Below are 26738 nucleotides of genomic sequence, written 5' to 3'. Positions count from 1 at the left end.
GCCTGAGCCTTTTCAATGTTACTTTTAGCAAGAGGGTCCTGAATTTTGCATTGCTAAATCTTTGCAGGAAAGTTCAGGTAAGGGGGCTAATTTGACTGTGAGATGCATTGACATACGTTCCTGAAAAGCAAGTGATGGAGGAAATAGAGTAGAATGAAATTATCCCACCTGAGTTCTGGCTTTCTCAAAACTCACAGAGGATTGCTGTCCACACCTGGAGTTGTAGTGGTATTTCAGGGTGAAGACTAAGTGTCAGGGGGTGTGGTTAGGGTATTTTAAGACATCTGTGCCCAACCTCACACCTTCGTCTACTAAGTAGATTACTCCAGCTGTGACATATACCTGCATATAAGGATGAGTGTGAGACCAGAAGCTGGCCAGAAATTGAACTCACTGCAACAGTGCTTTTGATGTGTTAATGTGCACCTGTTTTCTGGCCAAATGCAGAGTGCGCCAAAACCTGGCCCCCCAAGAACCTTTTAAAAAATCTTTATTAAGTAAAAAAAAAAAAAAAAAAGAGAGAGAGAACTCTTCTACCCCCCTCCCCAGTTAATCTCTCACTCTCTTTTTTTTTAAAAAGCAGAATATATGTGGTCTTCTGAGCAAAAAACATTTTCCAGAGTAGATTAAATCTTGCACTTTAGAATTTACTTGCTTGAATGTAAAGGTAAAAGTCCTGTTGCACCTTTTGAATATTTAAAGCACAATCATGGACCTGGCACAAAAGCAGTAAAATTAGATAAACACAAAATTACATACACTAATGCCAGAATGTCTCATCCCACCATTTATATTCCTAAGGACAGAACAAGTGTAACTGCTTCAGAATGAGTCATCTATGCAAAACACAGCAGTTTGAAGTAGATGAGATAAGTGTGTGATACTTTATGAATACTGTATGAGGTCTCTGAGCCTTCCCACGTGGCAAATTCCTTTGGATACCTGACTCCCTTACAGTACAATCTCCTGTCTGTTAGCACTGAAGAGCTGACAACTGTTTTTTCCCAAATAAGGAGTTTTTAAAAAAAATTATTTAAAGTTACTTCTGATTTGCAGTGGTTTAAGTAGGATGAGAGAGTCAGGCCCATATCTTTTTCTTATGTGAAGAAAAGCAATTCCTGAAAACAGCCTCTGTTAGATGAGAAATGGTGCCTCCAAAGCAAAAATAAAAACAGATGTAAATTTCCCCTCCCTTCCACAGAATAATCTCATGAGAAATAATTTTGCTTCATATCTCTGCAAGGCACTCCCCATAAAGTTGCCAAGTCATCCCTTAAAGGTTTTAGGGTCCATTTGGTACAGGGATTCCCCATAAACAGCAGGAAATACTAAAGATCTCAGTGCATCCAACTTTGACCCCCTATTTCCTGACAACACATCCTCCTTAAGTAGTCATGTGTAAACTAGGTAAGATTTCTCAGTTTACCATGACTGGCTGAACAACACAGCTTTTGTAAAGACAAATCATGCCTCACCGATCTATTAGAATTCTTTGAGGGGGTCAACAAACTTGTGGACAAGGGTGATACAGTGGATATACTGTACTTGGATTTTCAGAAAGCCTTTGACAAGGTCCTTCTCCAAAGGCTCTTAAGCATACTAAGCAGTCATGGGATAAGAGGGAAGATCCTCTCATGGATCAGTAACTGGTTAAAAAATAGGAAGCCAAGGGTAGGAATAAATGGTCAGTTTTCAGAATGGAGAGAGGTAAATAGTGGTGTTCCCCAGGGATCCATACTGGGACCAGTGCTGTTCAACATATCCATAAATGATCTGGAAAAAGGGATAAACAGTGAGGCAGCAAAGTTTGCAGATGATACAAAATTACTCAAGCCAGTTAAGTATAAAACAGATTGAGAAGAACTACAAAGGGATCTCACAAAACTGGGTGACTGGGCAACAAAATGGCAGATTAAATTCAGTGTTGATAAATGCAAAATAATGCATATTGGAAAATGTAATCCCATCTATATACAATATGAATGGGGTCTAAATTAGCTGTTACCACTCAAGAAAGTGATCTTTAGGTCATTGTGGTTCATTTTCTGTAAACATCCGCTCAATGTGCAGCAACAGTCAAACAGGCTAACAGAATGTTAGGATTCATTCGGAAAGGGATAGGAATAAGATAGTAAATACAGAGTTTAATTTGTAATGAAAGAGGTGCTAGGGCTCAAGCAATTAGGTGATGGAGCTCAAGCAATTTTTTTACATTCATAATTGATACAGGAAGCCCAGAGGTGCCAGGGCTATGAATTGCCAAGTCTAGAGGTGTTGGGGCTCAGCCCGGGCACAAATTAAGCCCTGAGTAAATATCATAATGCCACTATATAGAATCAAGGTACGCCTATACCTTGAATACTGCATGCAGTTCTGGTCACCCCATCTCAAAAAAGTTATATTAGAAATGGAAAGGTACTGAGAAGGGCAACAAAAATGATTAAGGGAAGGAACAACTTGTATATGAGGAGAGATTTAAAATACTGGGATTTTTCAGCTTGAAAAAGATGACTGATGGGGAATATGATGGAGGTCTATAAAGTCATGAATGGTGTTGAGAAAGTGAATAAGGAAGTATTATTTACCCCTTCACATAACACAAGAATCAGGGGTCACCCGATGAAATTAATAGGCAGTAGGTTTAAAATCAAGAAAAGGAAGTACTTTTTCACACAACACACAGTTAACCTGTGGAACTCATTGCCATGGGATGTTGTGAAGATCAAAAATATGACTGGATTCAAAAAGGAATTAGATAAATTCCCAGAGGATAGGTCCATCAACAGCTATTAGCCAAGATAGTAATGGATGCAACCCCATGCTCTGTGTGTCCCTAAGCCTCTGACTGCCAGATGCTGGGACTGGATGACAGAGGATGGATCATTTGATAATTTCCCTGTTCTGTTCATTCCCTTTGAAACATCTGGCAGTGGCCACTGTTAGAAGACAGGATATTGGGCTAGGTGGACCACGGGTCTGCCACAATATATTAGTTCTTATATTCTTAAATTGGAGGGACAGTCAAGGTGTCCCAGCTGTTTCTAGTGAAACCAGTATTTTGTCTCAACTTCACTAGAATCCCAGACATTTGGTCCTGCCTGCCACCCACCTGTGAGCTCTCTCTTTGGTATTTATATTTCGTTCATCATCATATTCAGGTGAGCACCTGACAAAGTTCACATCAAGTCAACACACATCCTAAATGCACTTGATTCCAATGTTTAGTTCTTTCTGCCTTTTCTGTTGTAATCAGGATTTTTCTCTTATTTTCCTCTCTCAATTCTTCTCTCTAATCTATTTATTCAGTTACATTTTTTGGGAGGTAGTGGTTGTTACAGGAAGACAATGGCAAAGCAGCAATTCTTACATTTCATCCTGAAGGTAGTAAATTTCATGGTTGTTCTAATCTGTGTGGAATGGAGTTCCACAGTCACAGACTACTCACCAAGAAAAGTCTGTTCTCTGATTCTACAAGCCACACCCTTGTTGCTGATATGTCCATTGTTACAGACAATTGCTGTTGTAGGTCCATATTGCAGAGAGGGAGGCAGTCTCTTAGGTAGTCCAGTACACTAAGGCTACGGCTACACTGACGGCGGCAAAGTTGCCGCTGTCAGATCAATTTCTCTGGATCAACTGAGCGGTCAGCGAAGCCCGCTCAGTTGATCCAGAAATCGACATACTAAGACCACCTTCACAAGTGGCATAGCACTGCATCAACAGGAACGCGGTTCCCATCAGTGCAGTGTAGTGAAGATGGCGCGCAGAAGAGGAGCAGAGAAATCAATGGGAGTTACGCAAGTTTTTTGCGTAGCTTGCATAACTCCCGTTGACTGCCGCCGAATCTCGGAGGTAAGTATAGACAGGGTCTAAGTGTGTGTCTACACTGCAATAAAAGTCCTGTGGGATAGCCTTGGCTGGCCTTAGTCAGTTGATAGAGTCAGGCCATGGGGTTAAAAATGCAGTGTAAATGTTCAGGCTCGGGCTGGAGCCTACACTCTGACACCCCGTGTGCTGGGCAGGGTCTCAGAACCTGGGCTCCAGTCTGAGTCAGAATGTCTACACTGCTATTTTTAGCCTTGCAGCTTGAGTCCCGTGACCTTGAGTTAATTGACCTGGCCTCTGATATTTGGTGCTGGGTGTTTTGATTGCAGGGTAGATGTACCCTAAGTGTTTTGGAGTTGTAGACCAGAATCTTGAACTGGAGGCCACTGGAGACGATGTCTCCTTTTCCATGACAAACCACTAGTCCTAACAATAATAGATTCACAGAGTCGGCAAGGACAGATATAACATTTTGAATTGATGGGATCTAAATTGTTTCTTTTGTAGAGGACAATCAAGAAATCTTTTAGGAAAGGCTTTGATTGCTAGTTCATTTGTAAACTTAGCACACAGTACCATCAGTTGAAATACTGTTCATGGTGATAATTGGCAAGAAGTTTCCTTATTAATAGATTTTTGTTGATTTTTTTTCTTTCCATTATGCTTCCTTGCCATGAGGTAAGAAAGTAGATATTTTTCATTAAACGAATGAACCACTTAGAGACAAGCATAAAAATATAGATCACGTATGTGAAGAGAGATGCTGTTGGGAATGAAGTGCCTGTAATATTTCCTTCCTTAACTGATGTTTCTCATGAAGTCTGATGAATAGCAGAAATCTGCTTGTTCCATGAATCATAAGCTATCACCAGTGGTTGTTTGGGGTATGACAGAGCTGAGTTGGCAGATATTTAACACGGGGATTTCATCTTCCCATCCATCCTCTCTTTATAAAAGGCCTGATTCTAATCCTATTGAAGCAAATAAGAATTTTGTCACCAACTTCATTGGGAGTGGAAGAAGGGGCAGGTTCACAGAGACAAATCTTGCAGTCCTTATTCAGTCAATGGGACCTTTGTCTGAATGAAGACTTCAGGATATGAAACAAATTATTTCTCATATTATACTTATGCCGCAACATTCAGTTTCATGCATTTTTCTATGCAACACCAACCTTGTCTAAAAATAGGCAGAATTTGTTAAAAAATGTTGAAAACAAACGTTTTTAGAGAAAATGGTCATTTGGGCACATATATTAAAAGGTAACCCTTCCAAACCATTCACATTTTAGATAGGTCCTCTTCCATTGGGAATATTTTGAACATAGCTAGTCCTGAGAATATGACAAGGTACTAGAGATTTAATCCCTGGGTATCATAATGGAACTGAAACACAGAATTTTTAAAAAAAGATAATTTACTGATAAGTAAATCACAAATTTTAGATGAGAAAATAAAACAATTCACATGGAAAATCCACCAACAGACATATATACAAATGCCAATTATTCCTTATGTATGACTTAGTTGATGCAGTTCAATACAATCACCAGCCTTTCTACCGTCTCATAACCAAACATTTGACTAACTAATTGAAAAAGTCACTATCTTATATTTCCAGAGGCGTAGCCGTGTTAGTCTGTATACAGCAAAAACAACAAGAGTTCTGTGGCATTCTAACATTACTGCATCTGAAGAAGAGAGCTGAAGTCTCTTGAAAGCTTATGCCTACAAATTTGTTAGTCTTTAAAGTGCCACAGAATTCTCGTTGTTTTTTTATGTTATATTTGATATAATTACAACTGGGCAGGAAACAGTTTTCCTGTCTCACAAGAATTCTGGAGATTTAAATAATTGTTCCCATCCTGCATCAGAACAAAAAGTTGAAAACTTCCAAAAACTGACAATCCGAAAAAGATATCTGATTGGGTCAGTCAATTGTTTTGTTTTGATAATTTTGAAATGCTTTGTTTTGATTTTGACCTTTTAAACTCTTTTTTTGTATAGCTAAATGTACTAAACTTGTAAGTGAAAAGTAATTTCAAACCAAAATTTGAAATTTTTCCTTTAGAAAATGTCAAAATGGGACATTTTGGTAATATTGAAACTTTTTTCTAAATTTTTTTCTAATTGGGAAATGTATCAATTTCCCACAAATAGTTTTGATAAATTGGCATTTTTCAACAAAAATCATTTAGTTGGAAAATTTCCAACTATCTCTAAGGATGCCCAGAAATATATTTATACAGTTATCTGGATAATACCTAATCTTTTACATACCACAGCATGGAGTTCTATTTTTTCAGAGAGTGCCTGAACATAAACAAAAATCAATACTTAGAAAGGTGTAGAACTGCTCATGTCTGCATATTTACTATACTTCTAATAACATTATTGCATTTGCACTGCATGCACTTGCATATAGTTTTTATAAATAATCCCATCACAAATGTTGTCCCATATATTTACCGTTTTAATTTCAGGTAGCAGAGAAGCAGCATTTACATACGCCATCATTGCCGCTGGAGTAGCACATGCAATCACTGCTGCCTGTACCCAGGGAAACCTAAGCGACTGTGGTTGTGATAAAGAAAAACAGGGACAGTACCATAAAGATGAAGGATGGAAATGGGGCGGCTGTTCTGCTGACATCAGATATGGAATAGGATTCGCCAAAGTGTTTGTGGATGCAAGGGAGATTAAACAGAATGCAAGGACTCTCATGAATTTGCACAACAATGAGGCGGGGCGTAAGGTAGGTATATCTCTACTCTCCACCAGCGTATGACAATTCCCTATCTAGAATCACATGTCTGATTACAACACATACAGCACAGTGTTCAAAACTAAATGCGCTAAGGCCATTTTACAGTAGTCAAATAGGCACATTTACAAGCTACTCAAACTTGTTGGACCATCCATCTGTCAAATATTTGTCTAAATGTTACTCTTTCCAGTCATAAAACAGAAAATGCAAACAAACAGTTTAGCTGGGAAGTCAAATGGTGCTTAAGATAGAAAGCTTGCCTGCTACTGTGTGGCTGAATTTGCTTCTCTTCAGGTTCAGACATGAAATTCTCATCATTCATTTGAAAAGGGATCATTTTCAACCCAACCCTCTAAACCTTGCTCTTTGTGTGGGGACTATAGCTAAAGGAAAAAACTTGAGTGAAGTGGAACTAAGAGACCACAAACTGACTCATTTTAACACAAGATAATATATACACACATAAGGCAAGGTTATCATTTTAAATGGAGAGCTCCCCCACCATTCCTTAGAACTAGGCAGCTTAAAACACATTCATGCAGAAACAGTGTTTGAACTCTTGTCTTCCTGGCAGCTTTAAACATGCACATTTTATGTGGAATCTACACAGCAATTCTGGGAATCTTGACATCTCTTGGTATTGCTTTCTTTGCAATATATAGTAGTATATTCAGATTAACTATGGTCATGTGGCAAAGGATAAAGATGGAGGCCCTGGCACTCCAGTCCAGCAGAGCTGCACTCCACACAGGACTCCTCATGGAGAGAACCACCTCTATGCTCCCCAGATCCCTATGAGCTGGTTTGGTCCCTAGAATACCTTAGAGCAGTCTTGGAACACTAACTTGTGCTAGCTAGCTAGCAAGTGGTTCTTCATACTGGCCAGTGGCACAAAGGGGCCAGGATCTCTGGCTCATAGGACATTAAATTAATATGTGCATGTGTGGTCCTACTCTGAAAAGCAACTATTTATAAACACCTTCTTATTGAACGGATCTGCTCCCTGCTTAGAGTCCTGTCTGCTGATATTAGTGACCAGTGATTTTTTGCTGCTTTTTTACTACTATTAAATATTACAGAGCCAAGAGAGCTAAGGACAGTGAGCTGGATTCTGTTCCTTCAGGTGCATCATCAACAGAATGGTTAACCAGTAGTGACTTCAGTGACACCTGTGCAGCCCCCTTGCCTTTGCTGGGTTTGCATGGTGTAACTGAATGGAATTCAGTAAACAATTCTATTACTGATACATATAATTACCTTCCAGAGTAGAAGGGCTCTTGAACACGGTAATTTTAATGTCCTATAGCCTGATCCTGGCCCCGGCTCCAGCCCGCTAAGTTAAAATAACTCCTCATGCTTTCTTAGCTCTTTATTTCACCTTCACCACTGTTGGCATTTCTATGGAATTTTTCAGCCATCCCAGAGGTGGTGGCTTTGTCTTTGTCTTGGTGTGATCCAGCACTGAATTCGAGTAGCTTGAAGTGGAAAGTGGCTTGAAGACACTGATATTTCTGTTGTAGCAACAATAATTAGGGCTCAGAGATCACCTCTGGCACTGAAGTGCCAGACCACAGCATTTGGGCCTTGAAAAACAAGTACTGTTTCTGTCACAAGAAAAAGCATAGCCTTCCTAAGACTTATTGCTGCTGAAATGATCAGATAGAGACATTAGGTTAACATTTCTTTTTTCAGTGTCCCAAATGCCAGCGTCTGGCACTCCTGTGCAGAGATGATCTCTCAGAACACTTTACTAAGTTGCTACCACAACAGAAATATTAGTATCTACTGAGCTTATCTCATAGGGTAACTGCTAAAAGAACTTGATTTTAATAATCCCTGGTAGGCTTCAATGCACTGAGAATCAGCATCTTGGCTGCTAGGCTCCTTACAACAGATGAGTTAGTATGTCTGTTTGTATTCCACCAGGTTTTTTAACATGTAGGGCCACATTTACTCTGTTACACCAGTGTAACTCCACTGAAGGCAATAGTAACAGAGGAAATTGGTCCATTAAATGTGGAGTTACAATAAAAAAGGTGGATCTTGCAAGAGCTGGTTCATGGAGAGCTCATTTCCACTTATCACTGGTGCAGCTCAGGGCCGGTGGGAAAAAAAAGAAAAAGCTTAAAATGGCTCACTGGCATCTGGCTAATTGTAAGCATGTTTGGCACTGAGGATTGTTTTAGAAAAGCATCACTAGTGCACAGCTGAAGGATGGGGCAAAGCATCCCAAAATGTGCATGTTATAGTTATGGGGCCCATGTTTCAGAATTATACAGACAAAAGTGTACTAGTTAGACAGACATCTGGGGTGTGATTTTGGGCCCCACTACAGCCCCATGTATGGTGCTGTGGCAGAGTATAGGGGCTGTAAAAGTCCTGGAGCCAGCCGAGGGAGTGGCACAGGCTAACATGGCAGTCACACCTTTGCCTGCTGTCTTGCTAAGCTGTGAACTTTGTGTTTTACCTCTGAGAGGTGCAGCACAAAATCTCCTTCCTGGTCCTTTGTGTTTACCACCAATGTGCACACAATCACATTGATTGTATGTCTACTTTGTGTGCACAATACATGCAGTCCTAAAAAACTGGAGCCTAGGATGTTTCACTGAGTATGTGTTATTATCTAGAAGAGCTGTGGTGTGTGCTATCTTTGGCAAACTGCCTTTTCTCCAGCAGGCTCAGAAATTATTCTGATATGAAGATATTTATATGCCTGTTACTGAAACCTTCACAGTGCAGAACTACTGATCTTATTTGAAATCTTTAATGCTCCAGTGGGGTGGGAGACCAGCACAAGACTGGGAGGGTGTTATTGCATGTCCACACACCACTAGAGAATGAAGAGCTAATGACTATGTTTAGTATAGAGATCAGCTTCAGGCTTTGTTCCCATATACCTATGAGGATTCACAGTGTTTGTGTCACCTGTTCCATTCTACAGCAAGCACCAATTGAGAGCTTGCATCAAAGTGGGAGAATTGCTGATGTTAAATGATGAAATTGGACACCACAAAAATTGGCATGTTGTGTGTCAACAGGGAGCAGTCAAGGAATATCTGAGATCCGTATATTTTTTCGCTCTTTTTCCAAGGGATTCCAAATACTAGGAATAACCTGGTCTACTCTAGCATACTTACCCACTGCTGGTAGTGGATGTCAGCAGCTACTTCCCCAGGACAGCCTGTCAACAATTGTTTAACTGCTAGGGCAGACAGGACAAGAGGGTTATCAGCTCTGTTTCAGAAAGCGCGATTGAAATTAACCAAGTAAGAAGAGTAATGAGAGAAGAACTTTAGTAAGTACAGAAAAGTACTTTATGTGGAGTAGTTGATTTTTACCATGCATTTTAGTCTATTCTGATTTTAATTCCTCAGCCAGTGTCTCATTAGTGTAATAGCTAATGCTCACACAGCAGTAACATTCAGACCCAGGATAATAACAAGTGCTCCCATGTAGAATCAGTTTGTACAATGTGTCTCTAACCCCATCTATGCTAGGAAATAGACCCAGTACTGACAATGGTTGCCAGCAACAGGTCCCATGGACCCAGTATCTACAATGGTTTATTTGCTTGGGTGAAGGGATAAACAGTTTTCATCTGTATCTTTATATTTCCCTCTGACCAGTGCAAGCAGAAGTTCTCTCAATTTCTTCAATAGTTGCTCTTGTGGTGCATGCCACAATTCCCAGAAATTCTCTTTAGGATACATTCTACACTGCAGCTGGAGGTATAATTCTCAGTTTGAATAGACATACACATGCTAACTTTGATTGAGCTAGTATGCTAAACACAGCGGCACAGCTGCAGTAGCACAGGCTAGTCACCAGAGTAAAATCCCCTTCAGGCCATCCTCATTAAGTAATTGCATAGCTAGCTCATGGCACCGCCCAAGATACACTGCTATTTTTAGTGCGCTAGCTCAGTCCAAGTTAGTACATGAACATCCACCCAAGTAGATGTACCCCTGGTTAGCCAAGGCACTGAGCTCAGAGTTGGATTTGGAAGGGATTTTTGCATGCACCCTGACAAGTGTCCCAGTCAACGTTAGAAGCCTTACTTCCTTTGTCTGGCATATCTGTCTCTGCTAAGAGGGCTCCTGTAGCTCTCTCCCATATCTGAGAGATGAAGATGTCACATCAGGCATCCCTGGCTTCATTGAATTATATCCTGAAATGCTGACTGACCACAGTGAGAAGCCAAAAGCATAGGGAGAATTGTAGGAGAATTCGTAACAGCTGTGTCAGAAAATGGAGATTAAAGCGCCTATTAATTTGTAGGCATGATCCTACTACTGATCTGCTCTCAGAATTTCCACTAACTGCATGAGAATCCCATACATGGAACAATTGTGGGATTAGATCCTCAGTTAGCAAATTAGACTTCCCACAGACAGTGGTACTGACATTATTGCAGGTAACATCCACTGCTGAGAGGAACTTATGGTCCAGGGAACAAAATTACATTTCTACCAGCGTAACTGCTAAAATAGTAGAGTGGGTATGAAAGGGCCTTAGACCTTTTGGTGATTTGCCTGAAAGATTTTCATTCTGAGTCACAGGCAAGGATATTATCAAATTGCTTTCTCTCTCTCTGACATTGTAGTTCTGTGAATGACATCTTGCATCAGTGTTACATCATATTAAATATAATGCCATATTATGAGTCATTGTTATAAATCAAGATACAGGCTACATTAGAAGGCTTTTGCAAACCAAGGGCACATCAAGGTGGATTTTTATTTGATGTTTCTCTTTGCATACTCACCTAGGTGTGCTAATTTAGTAATTCTCTTCGGGCTCTTGAGTTTAAATATGCTTTGTAGAAGAGGTTCAGAGCAAACATTAGAGGGTTACTGTAACTATCAAGGAAGACTGTGAGAAATTATAAGGGGTGTATCCCAAATGGATGAAGTAACTTTCAGAATTAATCTACTGTAATATTTAATGTTCTAATCTTTGGGGATCAGGTTAAGATGAAACAGTGGTGCTTAGAAACAAAGGATTTCAGGCATTCCCACAAACTATTGTGTGACGCTTAAAATTATGATATTCTAATCCCCTTTCCTCCCCGTGTCTGTTTTATTACCTCACAAAGATTTTAACCTGAGAAATAGGTTTGGATTTCTCAGACATGCTGCTCTGTCACTTTCCCCACCCTCTTCTGATGCTAGTATCAGCACTGGGATCACCAGACCCTCATAGCAAGGTCAAAGAAATTAACTTCCAATTTGCATTTGACAGCAGTTCTCAATTCAATCTGAACATGTTTTACTTCAGTCTATGCATGTTGATGAACAGGGTAGCGTGAACATGAAATAACAGAGTGTAAGCTCTTGGGGGAGGGGGACTATTTTTTTAATACAGCTCCGAGCACACTATTGACACTTAAAACAACAGTAAGCAATAGCTTGAATAAATAATGCTGTGAAATTAAAAGCCATGTAGATATTTTAAATGTAAAATTGATGTATGAACTTTAGAAGAACAAACAACACTGCCTGGACCCAGACAAAAAGCAGTCAGACATTGTAAAAGCTACCAACAGTTCTACCACTGGACCCCACTCCATTCTTGGGCATGCTTGAGTCTTGATTCACCCCTGCTAGTGTGGTATAGAGATGGAATGCAGTTGGCAACACCTTGACCAAGTGGGAGCAGTTGCACCTGAGGGAGTCTCTCTCCATTGCAGTCCTTCCAAGGGGGTCCAGCCAGGGGAGGGCAGTTTTAAAGTCCAGTCTGGGCACCATAGGATCGCCACATGATGGAGACTGTGAAAGATTTGTACTGGCTGGCTCCAGGCCTGCCAGAAAAACGCATTTGTGGATTGTCTTGCACTGCTACAACCTCTTGTCTGGTCAGATTTCTTACAGTGCCTCTTGCAGAGCAGAGTCATTAGAGTATCAAAAGTACCAGAAGTATCAGCAGCACAACCATGAGTTTCTTGAAGCTCAGAACTTCACAGTGCCCTTTAAAAAGTTACATTAGTTATTTTCAAACTTTGCTTGAAAAAAAACCTACTGGACTTTGCTTTGAGAAACTTCCTCCAGTTTTTAACTTTAAGCATGCCCTTTAAATGTGAAGCTAATAATCCACTTTCCCTTTTATAGCGAGGTACTAAATATTAATGGAATAATCACAATTGTTAAATTATTTTCATTCAGGAATAATTAAAGTTGTAAATAGTCTCTCAGGAGTTTATTCTCCACTTTCTGTTCAGTTGCTCATATCAGTGGGTATCAGGAACATTTGGAGAGGCAAATATACCCAGAAGAACTGGCTCTGGCACTCCCCCATTTCAAAAGGTGACGTAACATATAAAAACACCAGTACATTTGGTTTCTGACGGTACAAAGCCACTCAGTCACAGAAATACCAAAAGTGACTGTATCTTGTACTGAACTGGTCCAAACTATTTTCTTTTGGCTTCTACAATGAATGGTAAATATGTCTCGTAAAACATGGAAGTATTAACAGCCAAATCCTGTCCCAGTGAAGACAATGGCCAAATTCCTATGGACTACCAAGAAGTAGGATCGGCCTTAAGTCTGGGAGTTTGTTACTGTATTATACTATAAAACAAAGGATCTGAGTTTGGGTCCTAGGCCCCCGAGGAACAGAGGCTGGGAGCCCTGTGAAGCAAACAAACAGACTACTTCACTGCTTTAACATCACTGCCTTCAGTGGATTTGCTCCTAATTTATAATGGCTTGAGCTCAGGATAAGGCCTACTATGTGTTCATTCCTTTATGAGGAGGGAATGCTTTTCATGTTTGCAAATGTTTCCTTTCTCAGTGGTGGCTGCAGAGATGTTGACAGGTTTCATTAGTAGCTGCATTTAGTCCTTCTGGCCAGAGGAGGTTATTGCAACACTGGAGTCCAAAAGGGTAGAGTTAGGATATAGAGGGGTCAGGGATGAGTAGGGCTGAAGAAATAAAGGGAATCTCAAAGGAAACTCACCAAAAAAACCAATGAAAATATTTTACAGGGTAAACTGTCAAAGCAGCATGTGGCATTTCACTCAAATCTGTGATCTCAGTGTATGGAAGCTCTACTGCTAAAACTCCTTGTACCATTTTGAAAATGCACCCCTAGGCACACTAAATATCCCTACACGTTTGCTTGCTCACTGATTTAAACAGTGTGATGTCAGCTTGGTTGAAGCTGGGGAAGAAAAACAATATTGGGGCCGTACAGGACTCATCCAAATGGTGTCCTTGACAAAAGCCTTGTTGAAGCTGGAGACCCACAAACAAAGGCAACAAGGCTGCTCCCAGTGAGCCACTTCCAACTTCCTAGTTGGTGTGGTTCTTAGGTCCAGCCAAAGAGCATGAAGAAGAAGAGCATGAGCCAGCCCAATGTAGAGTCCTTTCCTGATGAGGCAGCTCATTCTAGTAGGCCTGGACATAGCCTACCCTGCAATCTCTGCACTGTTGTAGACATTCTGCTCAGGGCGAGTGTTTTTACCTTCTCCGTGACAACCATTGCATGGGGCCTGTACAACTCATCACTACAACGATGCCCTTATGTCATAGTTCAAGGCAATGTAGAGAAGCAACATTAGACACAGCAAGTCATTCTGGGTCAACCCACATACAACTCTTTTGACATGCAGTGTAAGGCAGGATTTTCAAGAGGGCCCAGCATTGAGTGAATTCTGCTCTGACTGGGGTCAATGGTGAAATTCCCATTCATTTCAGTTGCAGCAAAGTAAGGCAAATGTGGAACACTTTGGAACCCCCACCTCCATTTTCCTCTCTTCACCTCCCTCTACCCCCCACCTCTGGGTAAATGTTTGCACTACACCTGACAGGCCTATGCAGGGCAATTTCTTAGGTGTGAAAAAAAAATTACAGGTCCTGGGCTCTCTCACAGTATTTTGTTTGTATTTGAAAGGATCAAAGATCTATTTTATGGCTTTCCTACCACTTTTAGATAATAGTCTTAAAACAAGACTAAACTTGACAGACAAGCTCTGCATCTTCTCAACAGCCCAGAGTAAAGATAAAGGGAACATTAATGTTATTCTAAATTATGAGAAGGAATCAGACTGCACAAGAGCTGTAATCCACAAGAATGAATTTTCATTCCACTTGTCCTCCACTTTCAACTCATCAGAAGCTGTGATACATGGTCCTACTTGTATTTTGGCTTTCAACTCCCTCTTATATCTTATGTGGTTGAAAACTGAATTCCTGATTCACAATGAAGATTAGGGAATGATAAATGCTATCATTTACCTGCAGTCACAATTTTAGAGGATTCTGGCATTATGAGCAAAACAGGCATTTCATGTGGGTGATTACTAGTGCTGACAAAGATAGGTAAGAAAGGGCCAAGTCCTGTTAATAAATAATAAAAAACTCCTCAAGTTCCAAATTTAATAGCATGAATTTTTCATAACAGAAATAATCAGAGGGTCACTATAATGATTAATTTGCTTAAGCAATACAAAGTCACTGATTGGGTCACAAACTTTTCATGGATGGTTGGAGATGTTTCCAAAGTTATTTCACGTTTGCTCTTTGGACAATTGGCAGCCTATGTTATTCAATGACAGGTACAGGACTGTCACAGGGTCCATGCACCACAGTGGTGCCTCCTGCTGGCTGTCCTGGGGATTAGCTCTGCCAGTTAGTGCACTCTTGTCAAGTGGTGGCCTCTCCCATTGTCCTCCCACCCTGCAGACCCGCCTCACTCCAGGAACTGCAGCGCCCTCTTCATGACCCGTCGCCCCCGGCTGGGTTACCATCCATGTTTCTCCCTTCTGGGGTTACCCAAATTCCTTCTGTGGAAGCAGTCCCAGTCAGTCTTGCCTTTGCTACCCTGATGATGCCCCTTCCCCAGTGGCCAATAGGGGAACTGGGCCTGCCCTCTACTCCGGGTTCCAGTCCAGCGACCCTCAGTTCAGCAATTCTGGGATCTATCCTCTCAGCCCTTACTGCACCTTCCCTAGACTGCTTCCTACTCTTCCTGCTTCACCCTCCCTCCTCCACCCCACCACCCGCCTTATCTGGGAGTACCAGCTCCAAAATACCTCCCTCCTCCCTCTTCCCAGGGAGTCACTGCTCTTTTCCCCAGCTGCCCTGTCTGTTCTCAGCTCCTTAGCTTTATAGGCCCCACCTATTTCAGCACAGCTGAGTCTGCTCACCATCAGTTCCCTGCTCCCTGGCTCTCCCTCCAGGTGCAGCCTGTGGAGTTAATTGGCCTACCTGGCCACTTTAACCCCTTCTAATCCTACGACAGCCCATCACAAGTGCCCAAGGAGAAATGAAGGATTATTTTAGAGATTATATAGACCACTGCTTTATGGGACTGATCCAGTACTTACTGAAGTCAATGGAAAGATGCCCTTTGACTTCCATGCACTTTGGATCAGGCCCTCTAAGAGTTGTCAGTGTCTCTCTAATATTCCAAGATCAAAACACTTTGTTTCACCCCAGTTACGCTTGTTTCGGGACAACAATGTACTTAACACATCACTTACAAAACCTAAATACTTAAAAGCAAAGAAATGGAATGTTTAAGAGCATCATAAATCTTATCTTACTCACACAAAAAAACCACCAACATGTTATTGTGATCAAGATAAAGAAATGCACATTACAACACAACAACCTTAACTCTGACCCATGGATGGTAAGGGCATTTTTCTGTATTAATTCTGTTATCTTGATCTTGGTTATGTTGAAAAATGGTTTTCTTTCTACTTGTGTTTTGGAATTTCCCTGAGTGGATGGGTGTGTGGGTCAGTGACTTTGCTCTTTTTTTTTTTTTTTTTGTGTGGACATTTTCCTTTATGTAGGTAAATAAACAAACAACATCATAGGCCAAAATTTTCAAAGTTGGCAACTAAAGACAGGCCTCTTAAAGAGGTGGTAAGTTTTTCAGAGGTAGATGCTTAACATGACTGGACTTCCATTAGATTTCATTGGGAGTTACAGATATTCAGCATCCCTGAAATAAAATCTAAATCTTATTAAGATGTCTAAAAAGGGATCTGTGTGCCTATCCTAGGCACAAAAATGTGGATATTTTGGCCATTAAAAAAATTAAATACATGGAACAGAGGAGTCCCCAGATTTTAAAGAACTTATTGGTGCAGGGAAAACTATTAACTTATTAGCAAGTTATTGACAATAACTGTTTGTCAGGGTCCTTCTGGAATGCCATTTTCTATACACCTAAAGAGACAGGTGTTTGCACTACACATAATGCGTACATTTAATTAGACCAGGGCTCCTGTGCAATCTTGCCTCAGGCAGTGCATACCTGAGAAGATAAGTTCATTCACTGTGCATCTACATGAGTTATACACATTTAATGCTCCTCCCAACATGGGGTGTCAGCTGGAATGGAACCTGGGGTCTTCAGCACAAACCTCTACCACTTGAGCCAAAGAACTGTTGGAGGACCTGACACTTACTCTATATGTGGGCCAGATACTGAGGTTTGTGTATGAGACACAATACACATAGCGAAGGTGTAACGTATGCATGCCTACTATGCCAAACATTGGTAAACAGCACTAGAAAGTTCTAAGAAGGTAAGTAACTGACAAGACAAAAACCCATCTCCCTTGGTTTCTCTGCCAACTTGCTAGGCTACAGAGTAGTCCTTTAGACTATCACTCTCAAAGAGACTTGAAAAGGTGAGTAAGCATTATAAGCCCACATTTACAGTTGGCCTAAATAAAGATGTTCAAAGCAATGCACGTGAAAGGCACTTGACTTCAATGGAGTTGCACCAGTTTAAACCAGCAGACAGCTTAGCTCAATGAATTTAAGTTTCTGTAAGTAGCCTTTAGTAACAAGGTGGATTTGGTAATATCTTTTATTGGACCAACTTAAGTTGATGAAAGCAACAGGCTTTCAGGCGTACACAAAGCTCTTCTTCAGGTCTGACCAGAAGAAAGGCTCACACCTTGTCTCTCAACTATCCTGGGACCAACACGGCTACATCACTGCATACTACAAGGAGTGGCACACTGCTTAGGATTGCTATGGCTCAATGGAGACCAGAATGCTGCTTTCTGCAAAGCCATGAGCTATGAGAGTGGTTATTGCAATCTACACGTACAAAGTACTTGGCACTGGCCTTGGCCATTCAGATGGGCTTTAGGTTTGATTTAATGAAAAGAAGTGCACAGAAATCTGGAAGCAAGCAGTTTAAAACCCATCCAGTAAAAAAACAGCATATTATCTTGGGAAAACGAGGGCAAGAGTTTCTTAGACGCCTGTCTTGGAAACAAAAGAGAGTGACATGTGCCTTTTAAAGGACTAACCTGAAGAACATGTACTGTAAGAGCTCGTGAAGGAGCACAGTCTTTGCATAGCCAGGAAAAGATAAGACCCATATTCCAGATATAGAGCTGTAGATGAAATGCCCATTATATTTCCTAGCATTCTACTAATGAGCACAGAATAACAGTCGCTGTTAAATGACTGTGTAGCTAATATTTCCTGGCACTCTGCTAATGAGGACAGAGTAATAGGTACATATATACTGTTAAATGACTGTATAGTTAAACTGGGAATTAATGCCAGGACTGTCATTTGTGTTTTCAAAAATGATGTACTGAAAACTTGTGCACAAAAGATTTGAGGTTTTAGGAAAATGATCAGAGCAGAAACACAAACAGTATATACGGGATGTCATTTTAACAACATATTCAGATTAATCATCATCAGGTCATAAATGGTTAAAGCACTTAACATGTAAATTGATCCATGGTATATAAAATATCTAATATCCTAGAAAGGTGAGATAAAAAATATATTCAAGTGGTTGCTCCTGTAATGGCTTTAGTAAAATGCTAAGTCACATGTGGCTGCAGAGTTGATGCCGGCTTCAGCATGAACAGACCAGTGCACATGCCAAAAGCAGGAACTGTTGCAAAACCTTTAGGAGAACTGGCTAGCCAATGTATTCTGACACTTCTAGAATCTGGGAAGAACACAATGAACCAAACATCTCTAGAATTTGGTCCATTTTGGGAATACAAAAAAAGATGGCAGTGTGCATATTTGCAAAAACTATGAAGTAGATGTGGACCAATTTTCAGTGCTAAAACCACTGTATCTCTTTGCACTGTTAGAAGGTGGCAGTATTAATGAAATTAGATTTGCCTTAAGCATACCAGTAGGTGAAGTACAATCAAGAGCCTTTAAATACCTGAACATCAATATTCTTATGGGACTATTTCCATATGGATTTTCCATGGAATGGCTAACACACTGGTTATAATTTGGCATATAAATAATCCAATATGAAAGGATTTAAGTGAAGTAATAAACCATTTGGATGGCATACTAATTAAGGTGACAAAATATGGAAGTTTATTTGTGGAGCCTGGAATGCATATTAAAAGAACCCAAAAGGTTTTGATTACAGGGTTGTTTTTTGTTTTGTTATGTTTTTTAAAGGAGAAACATGCCTTTTTCCAGTTATACTTAAGATAAATGATGCAAGTAGAAGGCTTAAAATCTCTCCCAGAAGAAAAAAAAAGAGCAATTTCCAGGCATGCCACAGTAGTCAGATCCTTTATAATCCTGCTTAATTGAGCTACACCTTATATTAAGGTTCATTTTGTAGAAGTTTTATACAGAGTTAATAAACGATTAATAGATGTCAGCATATTACAGGCACGAGTGTATTATAGATGGGCATAAGCACACCAGTAATAAGGTGTAATAGATGGTTATAAGCCATGATTGCAAACAATCTATTATCCTATTAAACTCTAACTGATTAACCCTTTACTAAAAGATTATTTATTTATTTATTAATCCCTTATAAGAGATTTCTAAATTGAACCTTAATATAAAGAGGGACCATTAATTTTATTTGGGAACTTTGCTATCAAACATGTCTACAGTAGTAAATAGAAAGACAATTGTTAATAAAGAATAGTAACTGTGTTTGGACTGAAAAAGGTAATAGGGCATTTGAGCACACCAAGAGTTTAACGACACGTACCAACATGTCAGTACATTTGAATCTCAAATTAGAACTTTTAGCATGTGGTATTCCAGCCGTCAGTGTAGATGCCATCAGACCACATAAAATGCCTGTTAGGACCAAGACAAATTAATTAAAAATTCTGTAAGCACAACCAAAACATTAAACAAATCTTTGCTTAGAAAAAGAATCTCTGGGTATTATACTTGGAATCAGGAAATTCCAGGTTCTTCTGCATGGGAGGAAATTTTCATTGACAGCAAGCCAGAAGCTCCTTGTTAAAATTCTTGGCCTGAAGATGAGTATACTAATCTTTGTAACCTAGCAGCTGCTGAGATAGGCTCTGATGGTAGGATCTTATCTCTGATAAGTATAATGTATCTGAAAATATGGAAGTGCTGATGTATTGTCCCAGTTACAATTAGTGGTGGCAAATCTTTTATAGCCAAGTCCAATTAGATTTTTTTGGGGAAGAAATTCTTATTTCTGCAAGTAGAATGCAGAAGCAAGAAAGAGCCCATTCTTAAATTAAATTAATTAAAACTGTGTATTTCAGAGGGTGATATGAAAGTTTTGTATGGTGAACATACAGTGTGGACAGATGAACTCACAATATTGTTGGGTTTCTGTGGGATGATCATGAAACACTTGCAAGTCACATTGTTGGAAGAATTGCATGAAGGCTACGCTAGAATAGCTAAAAAAAGCTAAAGCTGTTACTAGAAGCATTTTTTTAAAAGCCAAATTTGTATCAAGATATCAAGTTAGTAAGTGTACAGTGTGATTTGTCACAACAGGCCCATAACATGCTTATTCCTGGATCCTGATATCTTTGGAAATATGCTTTGAACCCATGAAACATAATTCATGTCAACTTCATAGAAAAAGATCAGTAAACCAAAAAGATTTAGGCCTGACTGGGTATTCTTTCCTAAAGAATACTTTTGGTAACTACTCTGCTGGGGAGGAGACATGAAAAAATGGAATAGAAATGTCATTTAAAAAGTATTTGATTCAGGGACATATCCTCTGACTGTAAAAGTCAATGTTAAGAGATAAAATACATCGGTAATTTACTGTGCAGTATAAAATGTTATTAGACTCCAAAGCCTTAAAAAAACCCTCTCTCTGTGACTGAAATGTCAAGAAATACTGTGTCTTTTCCTGATTCAGAGGATTTATTTCCCTTTATGGACAAAGCAGAGGTTTGACAGTCTATGCTGATTTTGCCTTTATCAAGACACTATTAGAGACAGTGCTTCCTAACTCGGAGATTTGGATAGAAGTACGTGAAATCACCTGAAAAGCTTGAATTATAATGAGAAAAAATACACTGTCTGCATTTTTGGGACATTTGGGGAAACCGTTTACAGGAGATTTGTACTTTGCACAGTTTTATTTATTCAGTAACTAAAAGGTTAATTATCTCAATGCAGGCACATGGTTAAAAGTGCCTGTATGAGTTGTATTGGTTAGAAATGTTTGGAATCAATAGGAGGTGATATTACTTTGCAATTAGTATTCTTGATGCTACCTGGTTTAACTAAAATAGCACAAGAGATATTTTCTGATGAGCTCTCTGGAAACAGGTGAAGTTGCTGTTTTAATTTCTATCACGCTTTGGAAACCTTTTCTTTGAGAGCTTAAGCATTTGTGAAAGAGATCTAGTTGGGTCACTCAAGAGTCTTCGGTGTAGAACACCAGCACCTCTTCACTCAAAGTACTTGGCTCCCAGTGGAGAAAGTTACAAGTAAGATGGAGTTCAATGGAAATGAGTCAAAAATCTAACACATCACTTTGTGTACATTCACTGCAACAAGAATGGCTTCCAATTGTGTCATTTCTTGTTTCCATTACAGTCTTTGCCACAATAATAAGGAATGAATCATTCCCTGCGATGAAGATTGCAATGCCATATGTCAATGACAAGAATCAATGACACAGGATTATTCCATTCATAATAGAGTAAGGTTGTAATTACACCTGAATATGACAGAACTTTCATTCATTCTACTCTCAGACCCATGATTGTAAATGAGATTATTACAGTACATTTTACTCAGAAGTACCCTCAAAGCACTTCATAAACATACAGAAATGAATACTATATGCAACTTAAAGTGAAAAAGCACAATGGTAACTTCACACACTACTAATAGAAAAAGCAAAATGTACGATAAAGATGGAACCAATCTACATGGGAAATTAGGCTGATTTATTTTTTTGCAAAGAAACCTCTTTTGGGGCCCACTCCTGCAGGCCTTACTCAGGCAAGATCTAATTGACTTCACTGGATTTTTGCCTGTGCATGAACTGCAGTACTGAGCTTCTAAGTCAAAGTGTGCATTAAGAAAGTGACTATTTTAACCATGCCCATGTATTTGCTTTTCTAATATATTGTAAAGTACACCACCAGTTAGCTATTTTATAGATGGTCTATCTGTGAACTTGCACCAAGGAAGAGAGAGAACTAATGGTAAAAAGTTGTTATGGTGATGACAGGTCTGTTTTCAAAAAATCACTACCCTTTTCCTCCTTGCAAGTTAATGAAAGTTTCCTTCAGGTTAGGGGAATCCACCTAATCTGCTTTTTTCTTTTCTTCACCCTTTCATCATCATCAATCAACATCTTTTCGTTCATTTTTGGTATGATCATGCCATCCATGATCTCTTTGGAGATGAAGTAATGCACAATAGGGGACAACCCTATATCAACAGGGAGATGGACTAGATGATATAATCCACACCTAAAACACCTGTAATTCCATGACACGAGCTCTTTTTCCAATCAGTTTCAATGTCACTTCATAAAGAAGCTATCATCAAAGTGTATGTTTGTGAATCTATCTTACTGTTAATGCATCACATTTCTGGAAGTTGAATATGAACAAACAATGTGATGCAGTTGCGAAAAAAGACATTCTGGGACATATTAACAGGAGTGCCATATAAAAGACACAGAAGATAATTGTTTCAGTCTACTTGGCCCTGGTGAGACCTCAGTTGAAGTATTGTGTCCAGTTTTGGGTATCACACTTTAAGAAAGATGTGAACAAATTGGAAAGTCCAGAGGTTTAGAATATCTGATGTATCAATAAGGGTTGAAAGAACTGGGCATTTTCTATCTAAAGAGATGAAAAGAATGAGGGGGTACCTGATAACAGTCTTCAAATATGTAAAAGGTTGTTATAAATAGGATAGTGATCAATTGTTCTCCATGTTCACCAACCATAGGACAGATAGTAATTGGTTTAATCTGCAACAAGGGAGATTTAGGTAAGATATTAGGAAAATCTTTCTAACCGGAAGAATAGTTAAGCTGTAGAACAAGTTACCAAGGGATGTTGTTGAATCCCCAACATTGGAGTTTTTAAAGAACTGCTTAGACAAAACACTTGTCAGGTATATTTCCTGATCCATTACATGACATCAGCCAAAGTTACAAAAGATTATATCCTTGTCATGACAGGGATCAGTATGCTTTGACTACAGTGGCTACATATATCCCTTCAACTTTGAGGACCTATATTGCATATATAGAACAAGGCCAGATTCATTCTTGCTGGCACAGAGAGGTCCTGTCCAGCTCAGAAGTTATATTTAGGAGATAGAATTTAGGGTTATATTTAGGAGTCCCCAGAGGCAGGGTACTCTCAGAAACAAGGTTGGTGAAGGCTGCTCAGGAGGTGTAATGAGACTTCATGAATTCTACAGCCTGCCCTACTCACTTTTTGGGTGACTTTTTGCCATGAAGAGCCTGTGTCCTAGTTTCTGCTGACAGAGTAAGATATTCTCAGTGTACGGGTGTCACACGAAGCTCAGGTTCTGGCATTGTCCAGGAAAGGCAAGGTATATTGACCCTGTCACACCATTCCAGAACAGTATCAATGGATTAGCAAGTGAAATTGTAAAAGATAAACTATTTAAAAATAGAAAATGAAAGTATGAAATTCTGACTAACTTTGGTAACAGAAATTTAACAATACCTGATCTGACAATGTATTATAGAAAAGAGAGACATGGAATTAGTTCTCATCCTGTATATTTCCCTCCTACTTTTTTCTTCTTTTCCATTGCTTAAATTCCTCATGGTAGTGTCCAAAGATGGGAAAGCTGCTGCTAATATCACTGTAAGAACTGGTGCAGGTTTTCTTTTCCCCACCCTTTTAATGTAAACTATTTCCCAGAGGCTAATGGGGGAGAGAGAGAGAGAGAGAAAGAAAGATCAACAAGTACTGACGGTTTACTGTAGGAACGTGAAAAAAAAAGTGGGCAAAGCGAAAAATACTCCATATATCAGCAATTAGCACAGTCCAGAGCATTCACTAGTACACAACAGATTTGCCTTCTGTGGCTGATAATGCTGGTAAGTTTGTGAAGAAATAAAGGACATAGACTTACAATTATGCACCCTCCAGATGCCAGTATTTTAAAGCAAATCAAACTATGGTATATATTAATACCTAGTCTAATGTGAAAAATATGAGCCACTAGCTAAACTGTCAACAGATCCTGACTTTCCTGATATATGGCAACTTGGCTATGCTTAATTCTTTTGTAATGGAGAATGATAGGTTTTTAAGGATAACCTGCTTCTTTTGAGCAGCAGACATGCAGTGTGATGCCCAGGCCCAAAGAGAATAACCCCACACACCCTCATCAACATCTTTAGGTAGCCCCACATCACCCAGTTCCTTCCTTCCATTTATGAAGACAACTAAATCACTGGTGAGATAGTGAGGTGATCTGGAAGCATTAAGGTGGCAATATATGTACATTTTAATACAGGACAAATAACCCAAGCATCTGACATCACGATACTACAGTATGACCGACCAGCATGTTGCAGAGTTTTGCTTTGCTTCAGATAGAGGACAGACTATGTGTAGAATTATGGATTTGATTTGTCTTCTGCTGAACATGCCAGGTAGTGGATTGGAAGCAGGAGGAAGAGAGGGATAGAGGAGAGTAACCTAGAAGAGAGCTCATGGGTTGAAGTTAGGAGGAGTGGATTAGGATGGAAGGAAGAAGTGGGATGGGAAGTGCACTTGCACATTACAATGGGCCAGTTCTGGAGATACATTGGGGTGAATTTGGCAGAGTGACTCTAAACTTGCCCCAGTTAGATTATGCATAAAACCACAAAATGGGAGTTAGCTGTTCAGTCTAAGATTACATTAAAAACAACTAAAAGGGCACCATCAGGTACGGCACAATATAAAAAACAAAACTTTTTTTTGTTCTTCTAAAAAGAACCCATAACACATTTGGGTTAATTTAGTATTATTCAAAAGTATAATGTTCAAATGAAGTCAGGTCTTTTTATTCTAACTACTTGCACCCAGCCCTAACTGAGACCAGAAAACTTCCTAAGCTAGTTCCAGCTGGCATCAAGCTACGTCACACAGAACAGCAAGCTCAACACAGGACATGGATCCTTTCAATTGTTGATCCATTGCATCAGCTTACTCAGCTCTTTCCAAATGAACTGTTTATTCCCTCAGCGATCACTGTCTGTAAACGGAAAATGTTAATGAAATATATTGAAAAGGAGTTTAGGCTATCTAAAATGTAAACTACAGTGGGGGTGGGAACAATTCATGACTAGATTGACAATAAACCATGATGTATTTCATATTAACATTTCAAGACAATTTGTACTATCCTGATGGAGGATTCGTGTGAGAATTAGTACAAAGTTGTTAGGCTTTATTATTTTTCTTGCCACTCTGACCACTGCACTAGGTTACAAGACCAGCCTCTTCAACAAGAGAAGATATTAAAATAAGAAATGTTTCACAGATCACCGCAAAAGACAGATACATTACAAATAAGACTGAAAGAATCTATATTATTTTCAAGTTTCTGAGCTATAGCTCCTTTTTTGTCCCCCCATCTGTCTCCTCAGTGTATTACCATTATGAATGACTGAGCAATAAAAGAAAATATGCAGTAACTGAATAAGTGAGGAAGTATCTCAAAATAACCAAGATAATGTATAATGTAAGCCTAAATTTAAGCAGCGTTGCAAAGTTCAAATGTGGATCTGAATCTAAACTTTCCCAGATCTGGATTTTGGTCCATCCATTAGATAGATCACTGCATTTAAATCTGGATGCAAACTCTCCCATAATTCCCCCAAATGTGATCTATTGTACCCTAAAATTATTGCTGTCATCTGTTCTGGATTATACTTTCTAGATACTTTACCAATACTGGCATCAGTCCACTTGCAATGACTTTCATGACAATTCAACACATGGAACAACAGCAAGATCAGGCCATAGCTAATATTTTTGAACTCCAACTCTTTAAGGTTGCGAAAATTCAAACAAAAATAGAAAAGCCTAGCAACAATTTTTTTTTTGTGTGTGGCAGATACACAATGCTGTTCCAACTTTCCTCAGAAGGCTAAGAAATAGCAGTTTTACTGTAACTGAGCTATACGGCCTATAAAACTACAGTGTATAAGAACAACAAGCATAACATCTATTTTGCAGTGCTTAAAGGAGCTTCTTTGTTCCCATCTTCAGTAGCCCCAATTTGCACTGGAATTGGTCTGGTCAGCACCAGGTAATCCCAGCCGCAAAATTTAGTTAATAAATATTGCACAGTTTAAGATGCCCACTATGTGTGTTGTGATTTAAGACAAATTGTCTTAAGTACACAGCACTCCATTTCTTTGAACATATAGAGTTGGATTTGTCCCCATTGATGCAATCTGCATCTTCCTATGACAATGTGGCCATTGTGTCCCTAAGAGAATAGACAGTGTTTGCACCGTCACCTCTTCCATGAGGGTTCCACAGGGGAGGGGAGCTTTAAACTGAGTTAAAGAGTCATTGCCAAAGGCAGCTGAAGGAGTTTTCTGAATTTCCCTGTCCATGTCCATTCCTGGTAGGTGTTCACTTTTGGGGTTCTGCTGGTCAGGGTTCTGAGACAGAAGGCTGTAGGTCTCTTGCATCCATGGCAATTCCTCGGTGGCTAATAGTGGAGACAGGACCATTTAAGGCATAGGCGAATCTATCCTGTAACATTATTTTGCTGTCTCACAATTCATAATCTGATATACCACTGCACAATGAAGTACCTGAAATGTATATATTTGCTGACATTAACCCAATGCAGGTTGTAAGTAAACTCAGCTACAGGGCTCATTCAGCTAGCAGTAAATGAGTCCGTTGGTCTTCT

The 26738-nt window shown here is 39.6% G+C and overlaps 2 protein-coding genes across 2 annotated transcripts in view; one reads left to right on the top strand and one right to left on the bottom strand.

Annotated features, from left to right (window-relative positions):
* The window catches only part of FBXW12 (F-box and WD repeat domain containing 12), a 142488-nt gene that overhangs the window by 59407 nt on the left and 56343 nt on the right, over positions 1 to 26738 (bottom strand). The gene's annotated exons all lie outside the window — the stretch shown is intronic.
* WNT7A (Wnt family member 7A) overlaps positions 1 to 26738 on the top strand; it is a 42609-nt gene that overhangs the window by 14175 nt on the left and 1696 nt on the right. Inside the window, exon 3 of the mRNA XM_067543815.1 lies at positions 6308 to 6579. Coding sequence (XP_067399916.1) covers positions 6308 to 6579 — 272 coding nt within the window. The remainder of the gene's footprint in view (positions 1 to 6307; positions 6580 to 26738) is intronic.

Source organism: Emydura macquarii, unplaced genomic scaffold (assembly GCF_026122565.2).
Source record: "Emydura macquarii macquarii isolate MOO-44397 ecotype Brisbane River unplaced genomic scaffold, CSIRO-AGI_Emac_v2 contig_968, whole genome shotgun sequence".
Taxonomy (NCBI): Eukaryota; Metazoa; Chordata; order Testudines; family Chelidae; genus Emydura; species Emydura macquarii.
The sequence above is the reverse complement of the archived record's forward strand: the minus strand, read 5'-3'. Positions and strand labels throughout refer to the sequence as shown.